Source organism: Anopheles stephensi, chromosome 2 (assembly GCF_013141755.1).
Source record: "Anopheles stephensi strain Indian chromosome 2, UCI_ANSTEP_V1.0, whole genome shotgun sequence".
NCBI classification, from domain to species: domain Eukaryota; kingdom Metazoa; phylum Arthropoda; class Insecta; order Diptera; family Culicidae; genus Anopheles; species Anopheles stephensi.
In genome coordinates, this window is record NC_050202.1 from 51,513,080 (window position 1) to 51,535,936 (window position 22,857).

At 45.8% G+C, this 22,857-nt stretch overlaps 5 protein-coding genes across 46 annotated transcripts in view; 3 read left to right on the top strand and 2 right to left on the bottom strand.

Moving 5' to 3' along the window:
* The window catches only part of LOC118502631 (flotillin-2), a 158,674-nt gene extending 141,276 nt beyond the window's left edge, over positions 1-17,398 (bottom strand). For 4 of the 40 annotated variants that reach the window (XM_036035016.1, XM_036035043.1, XM_036035051.1 and 1 more), the window contains exons 1-2: positions 17,307-17,398; positions 15,301-15,675 (exon numbers count right to left, since the gene is read on the bottom strand). In XM_036035016.1, coding sequence (XP_035890909.1) covers positions 15,301-15,349 — 49 coding nt within the window. In that variant the 5' untranslated portion in view covers positions 15,350-15,675; positions 17,307-17,398. The other 36 variants (XM_036035055.1, XM_036035042.1, XM_036035048.1 and 33 more) reach the window with 26 other exon arrangements.
* On the top strand, positions 34-2,522 carry LOC118502630 (glucose dehydrogenase [FAD, quinone]-like). Its single transcript, XM_036035015.1, has 3 exons — positions 34-274; positions 360-554; positions 625-2,522. The coding sequence occupies exons 1-3, from the start codon at positions 70-72 to the stop codon at positions 2,043-2,045; spliced, it is 1,821 nt and encodes a 606-aa protein (XP_035890908.1). The 5' UTR covers positions 34-69; the 3' UTR covers positions 2,046-2,522.
* On the top strand, positions 5,964-8,513 carry LOC118502624 (glucose dehydrogenase [FAD, quinone]-like). Of its 2 annotated transcripts, none has more exons than XM_036035003.1 (3): positions 5,964-6,298; positions 6,631-6,867; positions 6,936-8,513. In XM_036035003.1, exons 1-3 carry the CDS (start codon positions 6,172-6,174, stop codon positions 8,465-8,467), a joined length of 1,896 nt encoding a protein of 631 aa, XP_035890896.1. In that variant the 5' UTR covers positions 5,964-6,171; the 3' UTR covers positions 8,468-8,513. The 2 variants fall into 2 exon arrangements, with proteins under 2 accessions (XP_035890896.1, XP_035890897.1); XM_036035004.1 differs by having other exon boundaries at positions 6,634-6,867.
* Positions 17,399-18,387: 989 nt separating the features above from the next.
* On the top strand, positions 18,388-21,141 carry LOC118502640 (serine/threonine-protein phosphatase 4 catalytic subunit). 2 transcript variants are annotated; one of them, XM_036035087.1, is made up of 3 exons: positions 18,388-18,908; positions 18,987-20,039; positions 20,109-21,125. In XM_036035087.1, exons 2-3 carry the CDS (start codon positions 19,246-19,248, stop codon positions 20,236-20,238), a joined length of 924 nt encoding a protein of 307 aa, XP_035890980.1. In that variant the 5' UTR covers positions 18,388-18,908; positions 18,987-19,245; the 3' UTR covers positions 20,239-21,125. The 2 variants fall into 2 exon arrangements, with proteins under 2 accessions (XP_035890980.1, XP_035890981.1); XM_036035088.1 differs by having other exon boundaries at positions 18,392-18,908; positions 19,121-20,039; positions 20,109-21,141.
* On the bottom strand, positions 21,128-22,330 carry LOC118502639 (NAD-dependent protein deacylase Sirt4). Its single transcript, XM_036035085.1, has one exon. The coding sequence runs from the start codon at positions 22,231-22,233 to the stop codon at positions 21,286-21,288; it is 948 nt and encodes a 315-aa protein (XP_035890978.1). The 5' UTR covers positions 22,234-22,330; the 3' UTR covers positions 21,128-21,285.
* Positions 22,331-22,857: the final 527 nt, after the last annotated feature.

Here is a 22,857-nt window from a genome sequence, read left to right on the forward strand (position 1 = left end):
GGGTTGGTTTCGTGAAGTTTATCACATCCGTTACCTGCAGTGATCTCTTGGTGCGTTCCGAAAAAAGGCATGCATTGGCTCGGCAGTACACCGTTCCTGATCGTTGCTGCCGTTGTAGGCGTCGCACAATCCTTTTTGTGGTGGCCACTCTACATCAAAAAGCACCAATGGCTGCACAGCAACAACAACAACATTTTGCTTCCAACGGCGCCATCGTTCCCACCAGAATCGCCAAAGCCGCCGCCGCCGCCGGCGCCGCCATCAAGTCTACCAGGTAGACTTCACGCGCGCGGGCACGACTCGCGATAATGTCAAGCGCCGAATAAACGTGTCAATGAACTTTGTCGCTTAATTCACAGATGCGGTGGTGAGCTATAGGACAGTGTACGATTTTGTAGTTGTTGGCGGTGGTACGGCTGGTTCGGTTATCGCTGCCCGGTTGGCCGAGTTACAGCAGTGGAATATATTGCTAGTTGAAGCTGGTGACGGTCCGAAAGATGGCCAGGATGTAAGCTGGAATGTTAGAGCAGAACCTCAGATGCACGCATGTCACGGTGAGCAAGTGACGTGGAGATCACTTTTTTTGACTATCCTCATTCTTTCACACTCCTCATTTGCATACAGGAGCACGCGATCACCGGTGCGAAATACCGGCCGGTAAGGGCCTGGGAGGAAATACTCTGATCAACAACATGCTGTACGTCAGGGGAAGTGGAGAAGATTATGATACGTGGGCCAGGCAAGGCAATACGGAATGGTCCTATCGGAACTTACTGCCATACTTCTTAAAACTCGAAAATTATCGCTACAACGTTTCAACCGACTTTACCGTGCGGCAACAGCGTGGTAAAGGTGGACCGGTTCCGATATTCCGATTGGACGACAAATCCTCCCTCGTACAAACGTTTGTGGCCGCTTGCAATCGTTTCGGTTTAAGAACGACCGATTACAACACCGAAACGAACCAAACCGTCGATTACGTACAGGTAACAAATCGCCGCGGAAGACGCATTACAGCTACCGACGCGTACATTCGTCCCTACAAGCAACTTTTTACCAACCTACATATAATGACGTCAGCACGAGTTACCAAGGTGTTAATCAACTCCCGGACCAAGCAAGCGGTAGGCGTGAAAGTACTTGTTAAAGGCCAGGAACGTAAAATACGTGCAACGAAAGAGGTAATCCTTTCGGCAGGACCCATCTTTACCCCACAACTCCTACTATTGTCCGGTGTTGGGCCAAAAGAGCAGCTGGATGGGCTGGGCATACCGGTGCGTGAAGATCTACCGGTCGGTAAAAATATGAACCTTCGATTCGTATCGTTTCCTATACATCTTGCAACGAATAGAACGTTACCGTCAGCTGTATCACCAAAGAAGTTGGAAGCAATAGCATTTCTAAACACTGCACCACAAACCAACCCTACCGAACCGAGTCATGAGATCCTGTTCCAGTATGAACCAAAAGATACACGAGAGTATTTCTCACTCGGCCTCATCCACTTAAAGCCGGCATCGAAAGGTTTCCTGAAGCTTAGCACAACGAACCCTAGCGATAACCCGTTAGTTTACACAAATTTTCTTTCGGATCCAAACGATATAGAAGACATTTTGCGCGGTATCAAGGAATGTCTCAAGTTGCTTCACAGTGAGGAGTTTGCAAAGCTTGGTTTACGGACAAGAAAACTACAAGCTCCGCCTTGTGATCAACTACGGTACGGTACGGACGATTACTGGCGCTGTGTGGTACGGCACGTAGGCCATGCAGCAGATCAACCGTACGGCACCTGTCCGATGGGTAGGAGAGAAAACGGTCAATCCGTCGTATCGCCAGAGTTAAAAGTACATGGCATTGAAAACCTTCGAATAGTTGATGCGAGTGTTATGCTGCCGGTCTCCAACGGTCATACACAGGCTACGGTGTACATGATAGCGGAAAAGGCGTCTGATATGATCAAAAATGCTTGGGACTGGGGCAACGAACTAGAACACAGCTTGGATCTGCCTTTACGTTTAAGTCCAGCAGCTGCAGCATTCGATTGAAACACGGTTGCCCCTAAATGTATGCAGCAAGCATTACACACGTGAAGCGTTTCCAGAACTGGTATAATTCAAAGCGAGGGTAATTTGAAACCGCTTTACTAAGGTTAGAATTAACGGAAAAAATAATTGTAAATGACTAGGTGTTTAGTGGAAAAAGCTGCTTAATTATAACATAACGTTTGTTTTAAAGAAATCCTCCAAACGATTAGAAAGATTGCCACAAGTAATAAAATTTGTTAAAATAATCTAGACAAAAACAAGTTATAAGGCCCAAAACCAAGAAATAAATTATTTCCTATGAGGTACTAATCAAAGTGGCTTGCAACATAACATACGTGTCATGAACTATAGTCATGTTTTGGTTTGCCGCATTTACATTTCCGGAGCAAAATGTAACCTTCAGCCATGATTAAACGCTTGGATCCAAGGCATCGCACCGTCTTGTCAAGAGCTATGTTAAATAGACCATAAACATACAGTACCTGAAAAGAAAACAAAGAGGAAAATTATTTATTTATTTTATTTATTTATTAATTATTACGGACTGATGCCGTATTGTCAAAGAGGAAAATTATGATCAGTACAATATTTTTTAACATTTAAAAATCTTATTTTGAAATAATAACAATGATTAATACGAGTACAAATAGAGCCATATTGTAAATGGTACAAACGCAGACATGTTTATTCCTAATACCCTTCAATTAAAACGAGATTTAGCTTCAATTACAGGTACCGAGAGTTAGAACCAGCACACCCAAAAGCTCTTTTTTACGAGAGGCAGTAAAATTTTAAACATTTTATCCAAACGTTTCCTTATTGTTCCGAGAAGGGTTTCAACCGCCAGAGATTACGGGAGATTTCAAACAACTGCGAAATTCGTTAAACGCATCACTTTGCCGCACTATAATGAGCATTACACTGCTAACAATGAGGGTAGAAGCTGGCAAGTGAAAACATATAAGCATTTTTAATGAGTGCGAAGGCTTCCGTTTCGTGTTAGCATAGCAGCCCAGCGTCTTCGCTTCAATATGCTACGAATTCGCGCCTCTGGACGAAACCGTCTGGACAGACGATCGTCTGAAGGTCATGGTTGGCATAGGGCGCGTCTGTCATATGCGTCGCTCACTACAACAGTAAAATGAAGTGAGACTACATACAGAGGCACTGAAGACATCAATTGACCGAAAATATAAGATCTTTGACAGCACCATTCGCGTAAGATGACACGATCTGCTATTCTTCAGCGAAAACCATTCAAAGCCTGAAATAGATGTTGCAATTGGATACGCTACACGTTTGCTATACAATTTTGTTTTCTTCAATATTTCAATATATTCCTTAGGTAGGATAAACGATAGCGATGGACGTTGGGTTAAACTAAAAACTCACAAGGGATCTGCAGGAGGTGCTACATGACGTACAAATTGGTCTGCAGTCCTGAGGAATTAATTCGTTCTAATTGAATTTTAAACCTTTGTAAAATAGCTCTATTTTAAATAGCTTTATACTTAAAAAAGTGTAAAATATTAAATATCTTCAATCTTCATCATAACTATGTCAAATTGAGCTCTGTTAAAAATCAATATACTTATTCCGAACCACGAACTATCAACTCATCTCACGGTATATTGTCCAAGTACAGCAAAATGCGTACCACTACCACCACAACCACCCCAAATATCACCCACCAATTAAGCCATTTATTATACAAACAACGTGACAACGCGCCACAAACTCTCAACGAACCACCAGCAACAACTGACTAGAAGACACCGCACATATACCGATGACTAAATCAACCAACCGATAAGCACATGCTTTGGGGAGGAGGTCGATATGTGTCGTCCGTATGCATCGTCCAGCCTGGTGCAAACGAGACTGAAAGCGTATGTTTACCCACGGGTTTGCCAAAATGGTGAAACAAGAGAACTCTTTCAGGTCACAGCTAGGTCCACTTCCGTCCCGGTCGTCTTCTTCGGAAACGCTACCAACAGGCGAAAGACTAGCCGAACTACACCGAACTAACGGTTGTATTTATAATCCTTGAAGGCCGTTTCGTGTACGTCGGTCGTAATCGAAACAGAATAAATTCCTCGACTACAACACATGCCCCCGTTTGCGTCCCGAGAGTTTTGTAGTGCTGCATGGGAGAGAAAAAAACCCAAGCTCTCTTTGAACCATGCGCTTTCAACAACAACAGAACAACAAGAAATGTAGCAAACATCATAATTCTTGACACGGCAAGCACGTCGAATGAGGGGTAAAGATTTTTCCGAACCGGTTTACGTCTAGACATTGTACAACCACACACATACGGTGAAAAATCAATCGCCATGTCTACCACAACGCCATACTGTTGCATGAGGTAGAACTGCAGCCCATGCACTCGATATAACTTATGTAATTGCAATCAGCTTTCCTTTCGCTCCCTGTCCGGCGGATGGAACTCGGCTGTGTGTATGTGAAGCGCGTAAAGAGAAAGAACATCCTTACGGACAACGAACTCCCACCCGAACGGAGCTCCCGGACCCGCTGAAAGGAACCCGATATAGAACTACCGGTCATTGGCTCACAAAGCACGACAACCTGTAGCCCATTATGCCTAAAGCTTCGCACCATACTTTCTTCCATCGCCACCAACATTCTTAGTGGCGAAGAAATGGACGGACAAAGAAATTCCGTTGCCTTGTGGAGTGTGGAGCGCAACGTGCGATTAAAGTTCGCCCACTCTGGACGGGTGGTCCAGAGCCATCGCACAAATGACCGAGAAGTCCGGGACGGGGAGCAACTGGCCGAAGTCTGGGACGAGAAGAAAGTGCAACAACACGGGTCCCAGCAAATCTCGCATCTCTACGTGAGATTAATATGAAGTGCGAGTGCGAGGATTTGTGGCGCCTGACACACTGGATAGGACTGGAGGAGGAGGAAAAAATATCAAAACAAATGGTGAAGAAACAGGTGAACAAACCTTACGAGCGCATCCTTTCCTACCATCCATGCCTGAGAGATGAGGCGTTTTTCATCTAGCATGGAGGTTAATTAGTAGCGTCATATACTCTTGGGTTACTGTGGCTTTTGTTTTTTGTTATCTCCCCAACATAGTTGCTTTGGTTTGTTCAGGGCAAGTTAATGACTTTTTCCTGGTCCCAAAAACAGAACGGGAGAAAGTTTACCGTTGACACCGATTTCGTTCCCAGCGCGAGCACGCAAAAAACCGAACGCCATTCGCTTCTGACTTAAGACTCTGCTGACCTAGTATCAGCAGGGTTAGTCAGTACACTAATTGTTCTCTTCAGTGGCTGAAACAATAAACAACCATTCAAACGCACCAAAAACACATGTGACACATTAAGAATGTTTTTTTTGAGGTTAACACATGCTATTTCAATAAGCTGCTAACTGATATCGGAAGACATGGCTATTTGAAATGCACCAACATTCCCCAAAGGTTGTCTTTCACATCATTAGCTAAAGAAAATATTATCCAAAAACTATGTAAAACCAACGCCAAGGAAAAGATTGATCATGACCCCAACAAACCGCTACGACTCCCCCATTAGCTCACCGTTTAACGGTATTATTTCCGTCCAGCAAATTATGCTTTTTTGGCGAAACAAACCGCGATCAACCAATCCGCCGATGAACACAACTGGACACACCTCCCTAAACTCAACTGAAGCTTATATCACATCGGAAGGGAAAACATTACGAACACCCTTTTCTCCGACAGGAGGAAAATCCATTCCCTCGCTTCCCCAATCGCTTTCCATTACACAACCGCCCGGGAATCCGATCGATCATGGTCACGCATGGTCTTGGCAGGTCGTTCCAAAGGCCAACAGACGACGGCGCGACAATCCGGCTCATCATCGGTCTTCGCGCATAAAAGCACGCCACGAATCCCACTCCACACGCTCGCGCACACACACCAAAGTCACGGTCTTCGTCGTGGAGCTCCTCCTTCAGCGATTGTCAAGTTCATGGTTGGTCCCGCGAAAGACGCACCAACGCTGATCAGTTGTGCTGTGGACAGTGCGCGAAGTGGACACGTTACGAAACGCTTCCATTAACAGTTGCACGGGTGCATTTGTTTTGAAGACAGTAACATAGGGCGAGCGAGATCATGAGACATCTGTGGATTGCGGTGATCCTGATCGCTGCATTCGGTGCACTCTCAGCGAACGGATTCTTTCTACTGCTTAAAACACTTGCCCATGCTGGACGGTACATTAACGAGCACTATCCGGACGGTAGGTCTCCAACATCACATCACTACTTCCATCGCTATGCAATTCCGTTCCGTTCCTGTGTCTACCCGCTCGGCAACGACTCTAATGCGCAGCACTTTCAAAACGGACACACCACTCCGAAGCAAGCTGATACCAAAGCAGGAAGTAGCAAAAGCTGCAATCTGCTGTGGGAGAAAAAGTGAAATTTAGCTACGAGACGATAAATTGTCCGGTGGTTTCTCTTCCATCGTGGCTTAGTGATTTTGCGTGATCGTGACGCTTGGAGTTTCAGTTTAGGAAATAGCTTTAATGCTCTCTTCTAATACTTGGATCGTTCTGTTTCCTCCTGCCAGAAGGTGTCAATTACCACCAATCAGTGCCCGAGTACGATTTCGTAATTGTTGGTGCTGGACCGGCCGGATGTGTACTTGCCAACCGTCTGTCGGAGAACCCTCAGTGGAAGGTTTTACTGCTGGAGGCAGGACCAGGAGGAAATGATCTCCAGAACATCCCGCTGCTGACTACGTTTCTGCAGAACTCCCAGTACAACTGGGCGGATATTGCAGAGCCTCAAAATACCTCCTGCTACGGTATGAACGGTGCTGCGTTCTAGTGTTAGGTAGTGAGAGTTACTGATCTTTAATTGTTCTTCTCTCAGGTATGATCGATCAGCGATGCAGCTTACCGCACGGAAAAGGACTCGGTGGATCAACTCTGATCGACTACATGCTGTACGGCCGCGGTAATCCCGCCGATTACGATCGGTGGGCTGCCCAGGGCAATCCTGGTTGGTCACACGCGAACCTATTCCCGTACTTTCTCAAATCGGAACGCGCGGAACTGCGCGGTTTGGAAAACTCTTCCTACCACGGTACGAACGGTGAGCTGCACGTAGAATTTTCTCCCTTCCGTACCAATCTGGCACGTACCTTCGTGAACGGTGCACGAGAAGCTGGCCATCGCAAGATCGACTACAACGGCAAATCGCAGCTCGGCGTGTCGTACGTCCAGACGACGGGATTGCGTGGCATGCGTCAAACGGCGTACCGTGCGTTTGTCGAACCGGTGCTCTACAAACGTCCCAATCTGTACGTGCAACCGTACAGTCAGGTGTTGAAGCTGTTGATCAATCCGGACACAAAAGCTGCGTACGGTGTACAGTACACGAAACACTTCCGAAATTATGAGGTTCGCGCACGCAAAGAGGTGATCGTGACGGCCGGTAACATCAACTCCGCCCAACTGCTCCTGCTCTCCGGCGTTGGTCCGCGAGAACATTTGCAGAACTTTAACCTGCCGCTGGTGAGCAATCTTCCCGTGGGTCAATCTTTCGTCGACAGTCCCGTGTTTAACGGGCTCACGTTCATTCTAAACGAGACGGGTCAGGCACTGCTCACGGACAGCCGGTTTCAGTTGCGTTCCCTGGGCGATTACTTCCGGGGCGAAGGTCCACTGACCGTTCCCGGTGGCGTGGAAGCTATCAGCTTCATCCGTACCGCGAACGCTACCACCGAACCGGGTGTCCCAAACATTGCGATCGTCTTTTCGACCGGATCGCTCGTCTCGGACGGTGGACTTGGTTTGCGCAAGGGAAAACGCATCAAAACAGCCATCTACAACAAGGTGTACCGTCCGCTGGAAAACGTACACAACGATCAGTGGACGGCCAGTGTGGTGTTGCTGCATCCGGAATCACGCGGACATTTGAAGCTACGCAGCGTTAATCCTTACAGTGCGCTCAAGATCTATCCCGGATACTTTAACACCGAGCGGGATGTTGAAATGATGCTGGAAGGTGTGAAGGAAGCGGTACGTATCTCCAAATCTCCTGCCATGCGTCGATACGATGCACGCGTCCTCGGTATACCGCTTCCAAACTGTGAACAGTGGGACCAACGGGAAGATGACTATTGGCGTTGTGCGATACGAACCCTGTCCAGTACGGCGTACCAGCAGATGGGAAGTTGCCGGATGGGACCGGCCAATGATCCGCTAGCGGTCGTTGCCCCAGATCTTCGTGTACACGGTGTCCAGGGTTTGCGTGTGGCGGATGTGAGCGTAGTGCCGACCTCCATTTCCGGACAGTCGGCCGCCATTGACTACATGATCGGAGAGCGAGCCGCCGATATCATCAAAGATCATTGGCAGCAGGGTAATGGTGCCGAAGACTCCACACCACCGAGCGCATGATACAGTATACTAGTGATATGTTAGGGTAAGATCAGCTCAATAAATGCCGCTATTTATTTGTAAACTTTCTTGGCTTATTTACCTCCCCACAAATGTCCGCCGGTCGCGACCGTCAAACGAAAGTGAAACGTATCGGTTTTTGTTTGTACAAGTGTCACGCTCTTTAACAGGTTGTGTTGTTGACAAATTTGTTTTCTGGATGGACGATTCAATTTTCATACAGTCTTCTTTGATTTTAAGATTCCGTTTGCGTTGAAAGTAACGACAAAAATCCGCTTTTTTCACATCACCCAGTGATGAGTACGGATGAACGGTTGTCACTTGTTTTTTTTTTTCAAGTGACTCAAGCACTACTTCAACGTGTCTGACTCAACGAGGACCGAACTCGTGATATGCTTGAGACAAATTGCACCGGTAGCGCGCAAAGTACTTCTTCCGCTTCTCATGTCGCTCTCAACCGTGGAACTAAAAAGGAACAATTTATTCCCACAAGGATCGGCTTCCACTGACTGGCGGTATCAATTACGGTTTGAAGTATATATTCAAATAATTAAGCACATGGTGCCCAATTATTAGTGTCACGAGTCGTGGGAAATCGACCAAAAAAAAACACTTCAAGTAAGTCATTCATTCCATCCCAGCACCCAGCATTTCTTCTGAACCATGTCTCCTAAAAATACATTTATTTCAGCTAATGTTTCATTCATTGCATAGTAATTCATTCTCTGCTCGGTGAACAATCACAATGAAAAAGACCAACGCCATAAAACAGGCTGTGTGCCAGAATTGACAAGCACACACATGTGTTTATGTCCTTTGAATGGGAAGACATCCTTGCCGGCCTCTAACTGGGTTTCGGTCGTAAAACGAAGGTGGTACTACACTGTCGTCATTCAAATGCATCATAAAACCCGTGCAAAAAAAGGGACATCATTTATTCATCCCGCACATTGTCTCACAACCGAACAACGAGGCGCGAAGTACAGGACCTGCTGCAATGTACAGCGACTTTCAAAGCACGGTGCATACCAAAACGATAGTCTCACTTGCGCCTAACGCACGGTTTTCAACGCCCTCGCGCTTTAACGCGATTCTATACCACCACATCTATACATTCGCGTAGGTATAGGAACAGGCTTTCCCTGCTTTCAATCGCAATAATAGGGAGAATGAAAAAGCGAGGGGAAAATCTTGCTACTAGACGACAACGACCGCAGGGTGAATATCAGTTAGGCAAGCGTCGGTGTGCCGTCGGTAAACCTAGGAAGCCACGACGTAGCCATAGCCGGAGCAACTTCAAAACATTGCATATGCATCCAATTTCCCGGACGACGATTTTGTCTCACGTTCACTCTCCCCTAAGGTCATTTGCAGATGATATGCCAAAAGTGAAAACCCTACCCTTCTCAGCAGCAGCAGCAGCAGCAACAAACCTTAACCTTATCGTAAGTGCGCCTAAATGGCGGCAACCCTCTTGCACAACCGTTTGAATCGTTGGTATCTGTGTTGTTTCTTTTCTTTCGAACCAATCCGGCACTCTCGCTTCTGCCTTACGCCCGATCGATGGGTTGTCATGACGTAGGGAATCCCTTGCAATGGCCTGGAAGCGTGGGTCTAGTTTGTTCTGCGGTGTGTCACAGGAACGCAGTGACAGCGGAAACAACAATGAACCATTTCCAATCTAATCGTACAACCGGTCGAGGGCGACGGCACTGGTTGATGATGCACTAATCGCCGTGATGAAAGATTATGATGAACGCGATTGCCAACGACACCGTAACGGTCGTTTTACTATGGCCATTAAACTGTTCTAACTCATAGTGACTATTTTTGTGGATTGCAAGTTTTGTAGTGAAACCAATTCAAGACTTTCAAGGTTGAATTGATTGATTGATTGATTTTTCAAGAACGTTTTTGTTGTATTTTATTTTATGTATCGTATGTATTACAACACAATTCCGGATTCAAGTTGATAAAGATAATATAAATACTAGATAGATTATATTAATATTGCCACACTTTCCAAGGTGGCCCTGTCGACATTAGTCCAGACCTTAACCAAGGATTATCATAAAATAGATATCCGAATATGTTTAAATGTTTTTGTAGCCTTGGCAATTATGACGTACCCCATTTTTGTTGCACATAAATTGGTTAAGGTTCCCCAGAAAACTATTGGTAGCTGCAGAGATCAATTAAGAGTTGTATAGATTGAAAAATACACTAAACCATAAAATCTAGATAATCTTCAACCGTTTCTGCCTTATATGAGCAACTGGATGTTGGATTGCCAAAATTGTCTTCGACATCGTCGTTCTTCAGAGGTAAGTATCAGAAATAAATCTACAATTGCAGTTCCTCATCTATCTCAAAAACTCTCTTTAAATTAACGATTTAAAACAAATTTTCATCTGTTTCCATCACCCAAATCAATTGATAACCCAATAATACTTTTTGTACAAAAAAGACACAAGAAAAGACAAATTAACTTGGACCGATTTTAAGAGTCGTCAGGATACAGAATCTCCAAATGAAAAACAAAATAAATCTCTTGGATTTTCAGCCCACAGTGGATTAGAACACCATCCTCGCTTTAATTTGAACGATTTTAGTCCATCCATTAGCATCCATTTTAAGGCTACAAATAACTTCTAAATCAACCGCATCTAACGTAGTTCCATGTTGCCCTCAACTTAAGCACCTCGCTAGATAACTCTCAAAAAGCGACCATCATCAAGTAAAAATATTTCTTCAAACATTTTTTACGATATTATATTTCGTACCAACCACCCCTTTTTTGCAGCAAGCGCATCATTTTCAAACAAGACCTAAAATTAATTCTAAATAGCATACCACTTTTTCCCCCTTTTGCCCACATCAGATCAGGCGAACGAGGGGGTTGTAAGTTGCGAGCGTTCTAAAATACATTTCACTCTTTGTCTCTGTCTCTCTCGACGGTAAACACTTGAACCCTCGAAACATAGTCACCCTCACCCCGAACGTTATGTTCGTTCGAGTCAGCTACGATACGCTACACACAACAGATTCGATAATAAAGATTTAAAGTCCCAGAATCCTTTTAGTATCCGGTAGTTGTGAATAAGACACTCGATGTAAAAGCCCAACACCATACAAACACACTCGTGTACGAACGACAACATCGGGAAGCGAAAATGGTTTCGATGCAATATTTAAAATATGAATATTTACACACACACACAACTCCATGGTAACTGTTGATGAATAACTGTGGGTGGTACACAAAACAAAACGAATAAACCAGCATTTCCCCCTCGTTGGCCAGGGCCCGGTGATGCTAGTACTACGGCGGAGAGTTTATTTCCACCCGGCATACCATTAAAACACATAAAAGATACGACCCGTTTCGAGCTGGCCGCTTACGCCCGGTTCAAGAGCTAGCGTTTCAAGGAAGCAGCATCTCGCAGTAATGAAAAAAATCTTTCTGCCATGAGCTGGTACTCAACGAAGTTTTTTTTTATAGCAAAACAAAATAAGTTTAGATTTTGAGTGGAACAACACACTTGTGCAGCTGATAAAAGAAGTGTAGCAAAACCTGACGACTGTTTGGCAGGCAACTTCATCGTGCTAACGAACTTCAATTACTGTAATATATTTAAAGAACTTTCCATCTTTTAATCTCTAATCTATTTTTAAAACAATCTTTTCAGTATGTTCTCCGAACCACCGAATCTATCACCCAACTCAATGTCCTGCCTTTAACCCGTTTTTTTTCTGTAGTATGGCTTGTCGTTTAGCTTGTCATAGTCGTCGACGCTAGTCCACACCACCAGGAACCAGGAATCCTACATCCGACCCAGTTTCAGCGCCCATAAAACACCCCGGCACTGCAGCATCCGTCCAGCGCTGCAGGAAATAGCGAACATCCGCGACAACTTCATCGCTGCCAGCAGAACTGGAACCAAACAAGGAGCCTCCCTGGTAGCCAGTTTTCTATTAGCCTGCCGCTCACAAGCAGCTCATCCTCTGCTGCCGTTTTCCGATACGTCCGATACGAGCAATTCTCCATCGACCGGCCAACACTATAGCAGCATCACATCACACCAAAGTTCACTGGCGCGCGCGCCTCCATCAGCGCTAAGAATTGGGAGGGTCTAGAGAAGGAACAGGAATGGTGAAGATATGCTCCAACAGCGGGATGTATGCAGTGGCAAAACGGCTATATTACAACTAGCTATTTTTAGCATTGCCGAACGACGCTATGACGTCAGAGAGGCCGGTTTGCAGGAAAAGTGGAGCAAAATGGTGGAGCGAACCACTAACCATTCCCTCTTCTGGGTGTGAGTTAAAGGGATGGGGACCTCATCACATCCTCGTGGGAACGTGATACTAGCAGGGAAAAATGGCTAACGACAAACAACAAAAGTAAAAGGGAAAAACAAAACGGTGAAAGCAATCGAGCGATCGAGCATCAAACAGCACGGAACTATCACGTGATAGGCACATGGTGGACGAGGTTCGTACTAATGCTTCGTTTTTGTTTGCCATCCTAACAGCTAACAATGGCGATAATAGACATTATCCCACGGAATAAATAGATATTTCCAAGTTCTATTCTAAACCTTAATTACATTCGTCAAAAAAAGAAATAGATCAGCTATTGTGTATTAACCACTGACCATACGAGGTGATAGTTTAAATCGCCCTTACTTCTCCTATCGTCATTAATAGAGTCCTTCCACTGCTAATGACAGCGCTACATCGTTTACCGAATAATTTATACAACTATGACAACATACCGCCACATCGACACGCACCAATGCCTAGCTTTGGTATCGATTTTACTTGCGTACCAACCCCATCGGGCACTTTTGGGAGGCATCCTCGCGACCGAACTTTGCGCGAGATATAGTAGTGTCAACTGGAGAAGACGGATCACGCTGTTACTGGCGAAACGATTTTTCATGCCTTGCCTGCGAGTAGGCTCGGCCAACCATTAAGAACGTACGGCAAACTTGAAACTAACGTTCCTCGTACGCGATATAATATCGCCAAATAATAAAAAAAGAGAAAAAATACCCAACAAAACTATAACTGCCGAAAGGACGAACGGCATGGGCTGATGACGCGACGCGACCCGTTTATGGGACATTCTGGCGCCAGCCGTGTGTGTGTGTGCGAAGGGATGAGAGTTTTATGACGGTGAGTGAGTTTTCTTCCGCCCGTTCTCGAACGACCGGAAAGGAAGTTAACGCCGTTGGGGACTCAGCTCGTTCGGGACAGCAGCACGGAATGCATCCGGTTACTTAAAGTTTGTTCTACGGCCGGTACGGCGGCACTGTTCAAACGGACTGCCGCTATTACTTAAATGCGTTACGATGGTGGTGATGGCTGTAAAGAGTTCCATCGTTCGTGCTAAGTAGACGGTGACCGGGGTAAAGAATTGCCTAAGCGAACACACACATTTCGATGAAGGTGTGTTGCAGTAGTGAAAGAATAAAAGCTTGAAGGATTTATCGTCTGTGCATCGAACGAAGCCGCCGATACGAGGCGTTAACGTTTAATTAACCAGAGTGCTTGTCGTGGGGCGGATCGATTTTTGGGGCTGCACCTACACCTAGTTTGATAGCTGTCAATCACTAAGATAAATAAGATATCCGCTTGCTAATAGCGTAGAACTATGCAAAGATGGCAGGTTTCAAGGACACGCTTTTTTCTGGGGATGTAATTGATAAGTTTATATTGATTTGTGCGGCAATCTAGTGACACTTGGAAGGATCATGCATTTGTTGGTCCAAGTAACCGGTGCTGTCTAACGCCTAGGCAGGAAGAACAGTTTCTTGAGCTATGGACACTACGATGGAAAATGCATGATTCTAAATCGAACTATTGAACAAGTTGCCTAAAATTTAACAACTCGCTGAGAGAGGCAATTATATGCCTGAACAGTTCAATACCTCCATAAACGAGCCTTTTATACAACTTCAAGGAAAAAATTGGTATGTCCAAAAAAAGCAAGTAAGTCAGCAAGTAATTCTAGGCCTAGCAGTTCCTTGAGGATAGGCGCTACGAAAAAAAGGTATATGTTTGTCGTGTTACCTAGTTTGACGGCCATTGTTCGGGAGTATCATTTTACACATCCCAGCGCAAGTGAACTATTAGAATACGTTACATTCAAAATCGATTTTCCTCCTCCTTCCTCTCATCGGCCGATCATCCTCCCCGTCCTTAATAAAGACACTTGTAACGCAATATCTTGGACGATGCAGGAGGTTGTGCGTTCATGGGGCATTATGACGAAATTCAATGGGGACAACAACCAAGAAAAAGCCCTTCAAGTGTTCGATGGCTTTTGTCTTTCCCATCGCTTCCTAGGCGCGAGAAGTGGTGGTTGTTGGTGCATGTGCAAGCTCATCCGTTAACGGGTATCCAGTTTCCCGTACTCAGTTAAAGGATCTATTTGGAACTTCTGAACTATGTCATGACATGGTTTGGAACGCCAAGCCAAAAGGGGATGATTAAGTCCCTTAGAATACTTGTCGTTTGTTAAGTTGAAAACATTGTAAGAAATGATGCAAAAAATTTGACCAAATGCACACTTGCTTATCTATGTTCCATCTTCGGAGACATCCAAATAAAAGTCCAATAATAAAACAACTGTTAACAATCTTAAATACATCAAATATTTGTGTACGATGCTCTGATAACGGAACAATTGGCCAAACGATTGGCCTTACCAATCGTATCGTAATATCAATGGTCTCTATTTTCGTACCATTGATAACATAACCGGCAGACCCGATAAGGCAAAAGCATCACACTGAAAGGGCAAACAAACTCCCCAAAAAACATACCTGATACGATGAGGGCCTCGTTAGGTCCAACGGTGTGTATGTTTCCCATTTTCCGGGCTGGCTTTCCGGGACACTACGTACGATAGATTTCCACACTACCCGCTTAAAGGACGCGCGTTACACGGATACACTGGATTTTTCAATTTTTGTGACACTTCCGACGTTTTCTGCTGCTGCTGCTGGTTTCAGTGAATTAACTAGTAAACACGCACACCATCAATAACGCACGTGTTAAACACAACACTAACCACCAACACACACTCGCGCACCAATTTTCACTTTCTCGCTCGCTCTTTCACTCGCTCTCGCGCTTCTCACAAAAGGACATTCACGAATCAAAGCAACCATTGGCCGCCGGGAGACCTTTGATGCACACTAAACGGAGTTGGGAAATACAAGGAAAATTAGGCACACCGCTATTAGGGGATGGGTGGAAAAACGAGGCTAAAATTGTTGAGGGAAATTTTTCGTATCCTTTTTTCTGTAGTAAGTAAACTTTTTTATCGGAAAAATACACAGTAAAGTTGGATGAAAAACGCACTCGGTACACACACTCGCAACCACGGCACACAACTGTGGAAAACGAAAAAAAGGAAGCTCACTAGAGCAGGGCTTTGTATGGGAAAATAATCACTTTCACAAAGTAGGCTAGCCTTTTTCACCAAACCACAGACCCATTAGGATGACACTTTACGGGACATGAAAATCGCTTGAAAAGTGAACGAAAAAAAAATCTATTTTGCTTTCCCTCACGCTCGTCTAACGATTAGCTTTAAAATAGAACGCTGCAAAAGAAAGACACACTGATAAATCCAATTGATGTATCCTGTGGAACACGTTTTCCTGCACTGTGAATACAATCTATTCGCACACTCTCTCTCGCAGACACACACACTCGCTAGCTTTTTCCCAATGTGTGCCGATTTTCCCGACGACACTGATTTGTGCACAGCACAGCCGCGCGGCGATATGTCCTTCCTGTCTGTCGAAAATTTCACCGCAATTTCATAGCCATGCTCGACCAATTTTCTTTCGGCAGTATTTTTCACCCGCCATGCACCAACAAACGCGTGAAAAAAGGAGTGTTTTTTTTTACAATTCACTCACACTTTCTTCACACTGAGTTTCCCTATCCACAACCTAAGCAGCTACAGTGCACTGTACAAGAGTTTTCCCGTGCCAGAGATTCGCAGTCGCAGTATTTTCGCACCGAACCGTTGACCAAGCCACCGCACGCTACACTAACGCAGCCGCCAAGTTTTTCCGCAGTTTTTCTTCCATTGCCGTGCGTGTGCCTCACTATCGTCGCTCCTTTCGACCACACTCACATCGGCCGACGAACACAGTTTTCCACTCTCGTGGTTTTGATGTGCGGGAGACGCGCGGGAAAATTTCACCCATACACAAAGGCGAGCGACGCACGCCACACACACACACGCTCACACATGCGGCGCAAACTCGCCGATCTCCAACACATTGAAACGGCAGAGCGCGCACACACCACCGAAAAGACACCCTTCTTCCCGCTCTTGTTTGGTTTCTAATCAACCCTCGCGGCTACACACAAGCATGCAAGGGTGAGCCAATGCGGGCGGTGTACTGCCATAAAGCGGGCGCCTTGTTCTTTTCGTACGCTTCAACTAATGGTCGCGTTGGTTAGTAAACTTTCGTACCATCGGTTAACCATCAGTTGCCACCGTGCACTGAATGCGTAATTATGTTGGCCAAACACCCAAAAATGGAACTTTTATCAGCGTAAATCAATTCTTCTCAACCAAAACACCATGCATGTCAACGGAACACAAACATAAACACACGCGCAATAGTCTGGACGCGAACTATCAAATCGGCAAGATGACCTCATCGGGGCAGATTAATTAGAACGATAAACGCGCTGATAAGGGCGGTAACGGTTTCCGGGGAGCCTTACGCAAATACAACCAGAATCGAGGAAATTTACTTTTTTCCGTAAAAGCAACGGAAATTACCGAAATTATCTAAAATACCTGTTTTGTGTATATGCTATTTCTTCACTTTTCTTCACCGACTCGTGACGGCACGAGCATAAGCGCTTCACATAGGGTGATGCATGTGGTCATGGATGCTGACAGCTGAGAAAGATTTTATTTTCGTTCCAATTTTTTTATTACAAATATGATGAAATCACGGAAAAAAAAAATAAAACCAAAATTTGCATTTTGTTAATGAAAAAGGAAAGGTAAAAGACTCGAGAAGGCCCCCCCCTGACAAAATTTGTTAGGCACTATAGGATATACGCCTAAAGGTATGCAATCCGCAGTACACGTTGCGAAAGCTTCACAGTGTGCTTTCAGTGTGCTTTCAGTGTGGTCAAAATTGGTTGAAGAAAGTCGAATAAAATATTGTTATTATTTGATTAAAACCCCCTCTCCGCTAACCCTACCATTCATTTTGGGTTACAGGGGCTTCGTACTAGTTTTCAGTCGCACTAGGGGTGAACAATCGGGCCTAAAACATGCAAGGCGTTCTCGAACGGTAACGGAACAGTAATTCGATGAATACTTGTTACCTTGCATTGATATTCAGCAAAGGAGGAAACATAAGAATATCATTATCTCAAACCACTTGTTACAATACATTTTATCAAGTTCTACTCGCTGTCTATTAACATTATTAAGGAGCAATGCACAATGTTTACATCAAATGGGTTTTGACCATACAGAAATCCCACTGTACAACAAAAATGACAGGCCACAGTGCTGCACACAAAAGATTCTAGGGGGGGCCTTCTCGAGTCTTTTACCAAAGGAAATGTTAAAATACATTTTCTATGCTTGGAGGGTGAGGTTCGATCGGGGTTCAAATATTTTAAACGAAATTTATCGGAACGGAACACTAGTTCTTTACAAGTTTGAAAAAAACGTTTTAAAACGACGAAAACAGCTAAACATTTTTCAAAATGTTACAAATAGAAATAAGCACTATTTTATGATCCTATACTTTCATTTTTTTTAGCAAAATTCGCCAAAATGGACCCATTTTGGCAGCCCAACTGAATCCTATCAGTTCCGACATTCGAAGTGCAATGTGTACACGCAGGCTCACTCATTTCACGCCCATCACTAGCGCGACCATCTCGATAGCTGCACGGCTTGGGAAAGCCACAAGAACAAGCAGACCGACCGACTGCCGGAAAACAGCGCGGTATTCGCGAAAACGAGTGCGTGCTTTATTACTGTTGCTGATTGATAGTGTCCTTATTTTCCAACCGGCTAGCTCGTCATACACCCACACAAACATACATAGTGCCGTTCAATATTTGTTTCTTTAGTAAACGCGTTCGCTGTGGCATGAATGAATGCGTAACCGCTTGCTTTGATATCAGCCAACAAAGCCAGCCAGTGTAACGGGGTGGTGTTCATTTTTGTTAGTTAGGAATAAGCGTAAAGCAAAGCATACTGGAACTAAATGCGCTTGATCCAATCAGAACCAGCAGCAGTGTCTTCGCAGCGAGTTGCAACTAAACACGATAGGTCGTGGTTAACACATTTGCAGTAGACAGACGAGACGAAACAGGCTAGAGGCAGGTGGTACACGCGACCAAAGCCCGAAAGAACGATCTGGGAAAGGTAAGAATTTCCAGCGAAGGGAAGATACAGGTACCGCCACCTTGGGCGCGATTCTAACGGAAGGTCATTGTGTTGCAGATTGTTTCGCCTTTTGTTTTATCGGGTGCGCTAGTGCGGGATAAAAAGCGGCAAAGAAAAAGAAGACGCGCGAAGCATCATACGGACTTCATCTGTCATTCTTCTTCCGATCTCACCAACACACGCACACACAGGCTCACATCGCCGTGACACATCGCGCCTGTTTGTAGGAGAAAAGGGCAACAGAAAGGGGAAGAAGCAGCAGAGGCACGCGGCATCAACTCGCGCTTGTGGTGCGAAACACCAAAACACCAGTACGATGCCAGACTACAGCGACCTGGACCGACAAATCGAGCAGCTGAAGCGATGCGAAATCATCAAGGAGCACGAAGTGAAGGCGCTGTGCGCGAAGGCACGCGAAATCCTGGTCGAGGAGGGCAACGTGCAGCGGGTCGACTCGCCGGTAACGGTGTGCGGTGACATACACGGCCAGTTCTACGACCTGAAGGAGCTGTTCAAGGTCGGTGGCGACGTGCCGGAGACGAACTACCTCTTCATGGGCGACTTTGTCGACCGGGGATACTACAGTGTGGAAACATTCCTGCTACTGCTCGCGCTGAAGGTCCGCTACCCGGACCGCATCACACTGATCCGCGGCAACCACGAATCGCGCCAGATCACACAGGTGTACGGGTTTTACGACGAGTGCATACGCAAGTACGGCTCGGTGACGGTGTGGCGATACTGTACCGAAATCTTCGACTATCTCTCCCTGTCCGCCATCATCGATGGGAAGATTTTCTGCGTGCACGGCGGCCTCTCGCCTTCCATACAGTATTTGGATCAGATCCGGTCGATCGATCGCAAGCAGGAGGTGCCGCACGATGGCCCGATGTGCGATCTGCTCTGGAGCGACCCGGAAGACACACACGGGTGGGGTGTATCGCCGCGTGGTGCGGGCTATCTGTTCGGGTCGGACGTGGTGTCACAGTTTAATGCGGCCAACGATATCGACATGATCTGCCGGGCGCATCAGCTCGTGATGGAGGGCTACAAGTGGCACTTTAACGAAACCGTACTGACCGTTTGGTCGGCACCGAACTATTGCTATCGGTAAGTTGCGATAATCGTCCATTTCAGCGGTGGTGCTCTAACAATGCTTTTCGTTCCCTCTTTCTGCAGGTGTGGTAATGTGGCAGCAATTTTAGAACTGAACGAAAACCTGCAGCGTGATTTTACCATTTTTGAAGCAGCCCCACAGGAAAGCCGCGGCATACCATCGAAAAAGCCTCAGGCCGACTACTTCCTCTAAGTCTAAGGGTTTTGTATTGCGTTCCGTCTTTCATTAATTTCCCCTGTGTCCCGAAGCTACGGCTACGGCTCCGGTAGTGAACAGTGCTGCAGTTCGTGTAAGAAACAAGACAGCGTAAAGTGACGCTCAGCCATTAGGTTAGATTGTGACTTCCGGACGTATGAAATATCCCTAGAAGAATGATGAAATCCGCTATTAAACGCGACCTCTTTTTACTACCTATGGCTTGTATACTGTGTGTGTGTATGTGCGTGTATTTGGTGCTTAATTTCCTCCCTTAAATGTGTAGTCCTATAGTCCGTCACTGCTCCAGAAGGGCGCCTCCTTGTGTACGATCTTCGGGTTCATATGCCTTGTTTTGTTGTTGTACGTTTGAAATGGGCACTACTTGGGCACTTTTAACTCCACCATATCGTGAAATCCGACGGAATGGCTCTGGTTAAATTGTATTTGGATGCAGGCATGAATAGCAGGATATGTGAAGAATGGCTCAATTGTAAACAAAAAGAAATACAATTACTTTTCCTGCAAAAGTATCGTACACTACTTCACAGACAATCAGCCAGTTAGAGGTGTCTGTTACAGAAGCAAATTGACAGTTGGAAAGGAAAACTTGCTTACGGATCCGCATCCGGACTAGACTGTGTAAATTAAACGATAAAGCTAACTTACTTTCCCCCATACACTCACACACACACATTTATCAGAAGTTATTCACTGAAGGCAGAAGCACGCAGTGCCGTGCAAGAACAAGATATTTTAGCATAAGAAACACGCACGGCAAACTGACGATGGGTATGGCAAAGCTATTACGATTACCGATACTCAGGCGAAATGGACATAACAATAAACGATGGCCAAACCAAGTGCATTGATTGAAAATAGAACATTCTTAAAAATCAACACGTTTATTTCCTGTTTTACATATCATACAAAACAAAAGAAGGTAACAAATGGAATTAGCTAACACTTTTCAATACAGCTAATGGTCTGTATGTACAACAACGGTCTAATTTTTTGTTTTGACTACGCTTACTGTTATCCGCCCTAACTGTTCGCCTTGAAGAGATTCGACATGATTTCACCACATCTGGCCGAAATCTTCAGATCCGCCTTCGGATCACCGCGCGTGGTGCCAATATTAACGATAGCAACCGGCAGACCCAGCTCCTTCGCCTGCAGCACTATCCGATACCCGGAAAATACCGTCAGGCTGGAACCCAGCACAAGAACACCGTCCGATTCGATGATCATCCGTACGACCTTCTCTATCCTCGGCATGGGCACATTATCCCCGAAGAACACAATTTCTGGCTTCAAATTTCCGCCGCACTGGGGGCAGGGTGGTATTTTAAATCCCTCCACATACTCCATCGATAGTTCCACATCACCGTCCGGTCGCATCATGGTCGATTTATCTTCCATCGCGGGATTTAGCTGGTCCAGGATGTGCTGAAACTCGTGCCGCTCGATACGATAGTTACAGCCCTTTCCCCGCTCGTCCTGGTTCCCAACGCAGATCACATCGTACCCGCTACCGTGCAGTTCGACCACCTCCTTCGATCCGGCCTTCCCATGCAATCGGTCCACGTTCTGTGTTACGATACCGCTTATCCGTCCCTCGCGCTCCAACCGTGCCAGCGTGTAGTGTGTAACGTTCGGTGCAATCGACGAAAAGCGTGGCCATCCGACGTAGTTCCGTGCCCAGTACCGCTTCCGGGTCGCTTCCGACTTTACAAAGTCTCCGTGCTGTATCGGTTTGTGGTTGGATCGGGCGTACAAACCGACCCCCTCCGACCGGTAGTCGGGGATGCCGGATTCGGTCGATATACCAGCCCCGGTCAGGACAAGGATGTGTGGTTTGTCTTCCAGGAACTGTTCCAACCGACGACGATCACTTTCCAGCGCCGGTTCGTGCGCCGGCACGTACATCGAGCTGGAGTTGTACCGCTTGCCATTCAGCTGCGAAACTCTAAACAACCCGTGCAGACGCATCGTAATTTGTGGTACGATTTCTTTTGGTTATCGTTCGGCGAACTGGTGATTATTTCACGATATTTGTTGTTATGATGTTGTTTTCTTTTTTTCTTCCTCTGTGTTGTCAAAACAATTGCGCTAGTCGGTGAAATAGGTGGGTTTATAGGCGCACGTTCACGAGTCGACAGCCTAGTCGGTAGATCGTACGAGGCACCCTGTGCTAGTTGGCATGGATTTGTAGGGAAGCTAAAATTTTCCCGGGAAGGGTTAAATTCTTCTTCGTTTATCATTTTACCAACAACAGTGACAACAATTAACGCCGGTGAATGTCTATTTATCGATCGAGACGAAAGGGACGTGCTCCGGACTTTCATACAGCAGGCAGCCTATCGCATGCCTTCCGGCTCGCCATCCCGTACGTAGAACCGACTATCCAGCTACAGTTGTAATCAAGTCCAGGAAGTCAGAGACGGAATGCCAGGACCTCTCGAAGTTGTAGAGCGAAAGAAAAAGAAGAAGTTCTATTGGGGATGGTCCGGTGAAGATAGGTCAGCGGCGCTGGACGTTTACGCGGTTGGAACCGGTATCGCATCCCATCAGGACCGAACGCCCGTGCGCAGGAAATACTATCTATTAACCTCT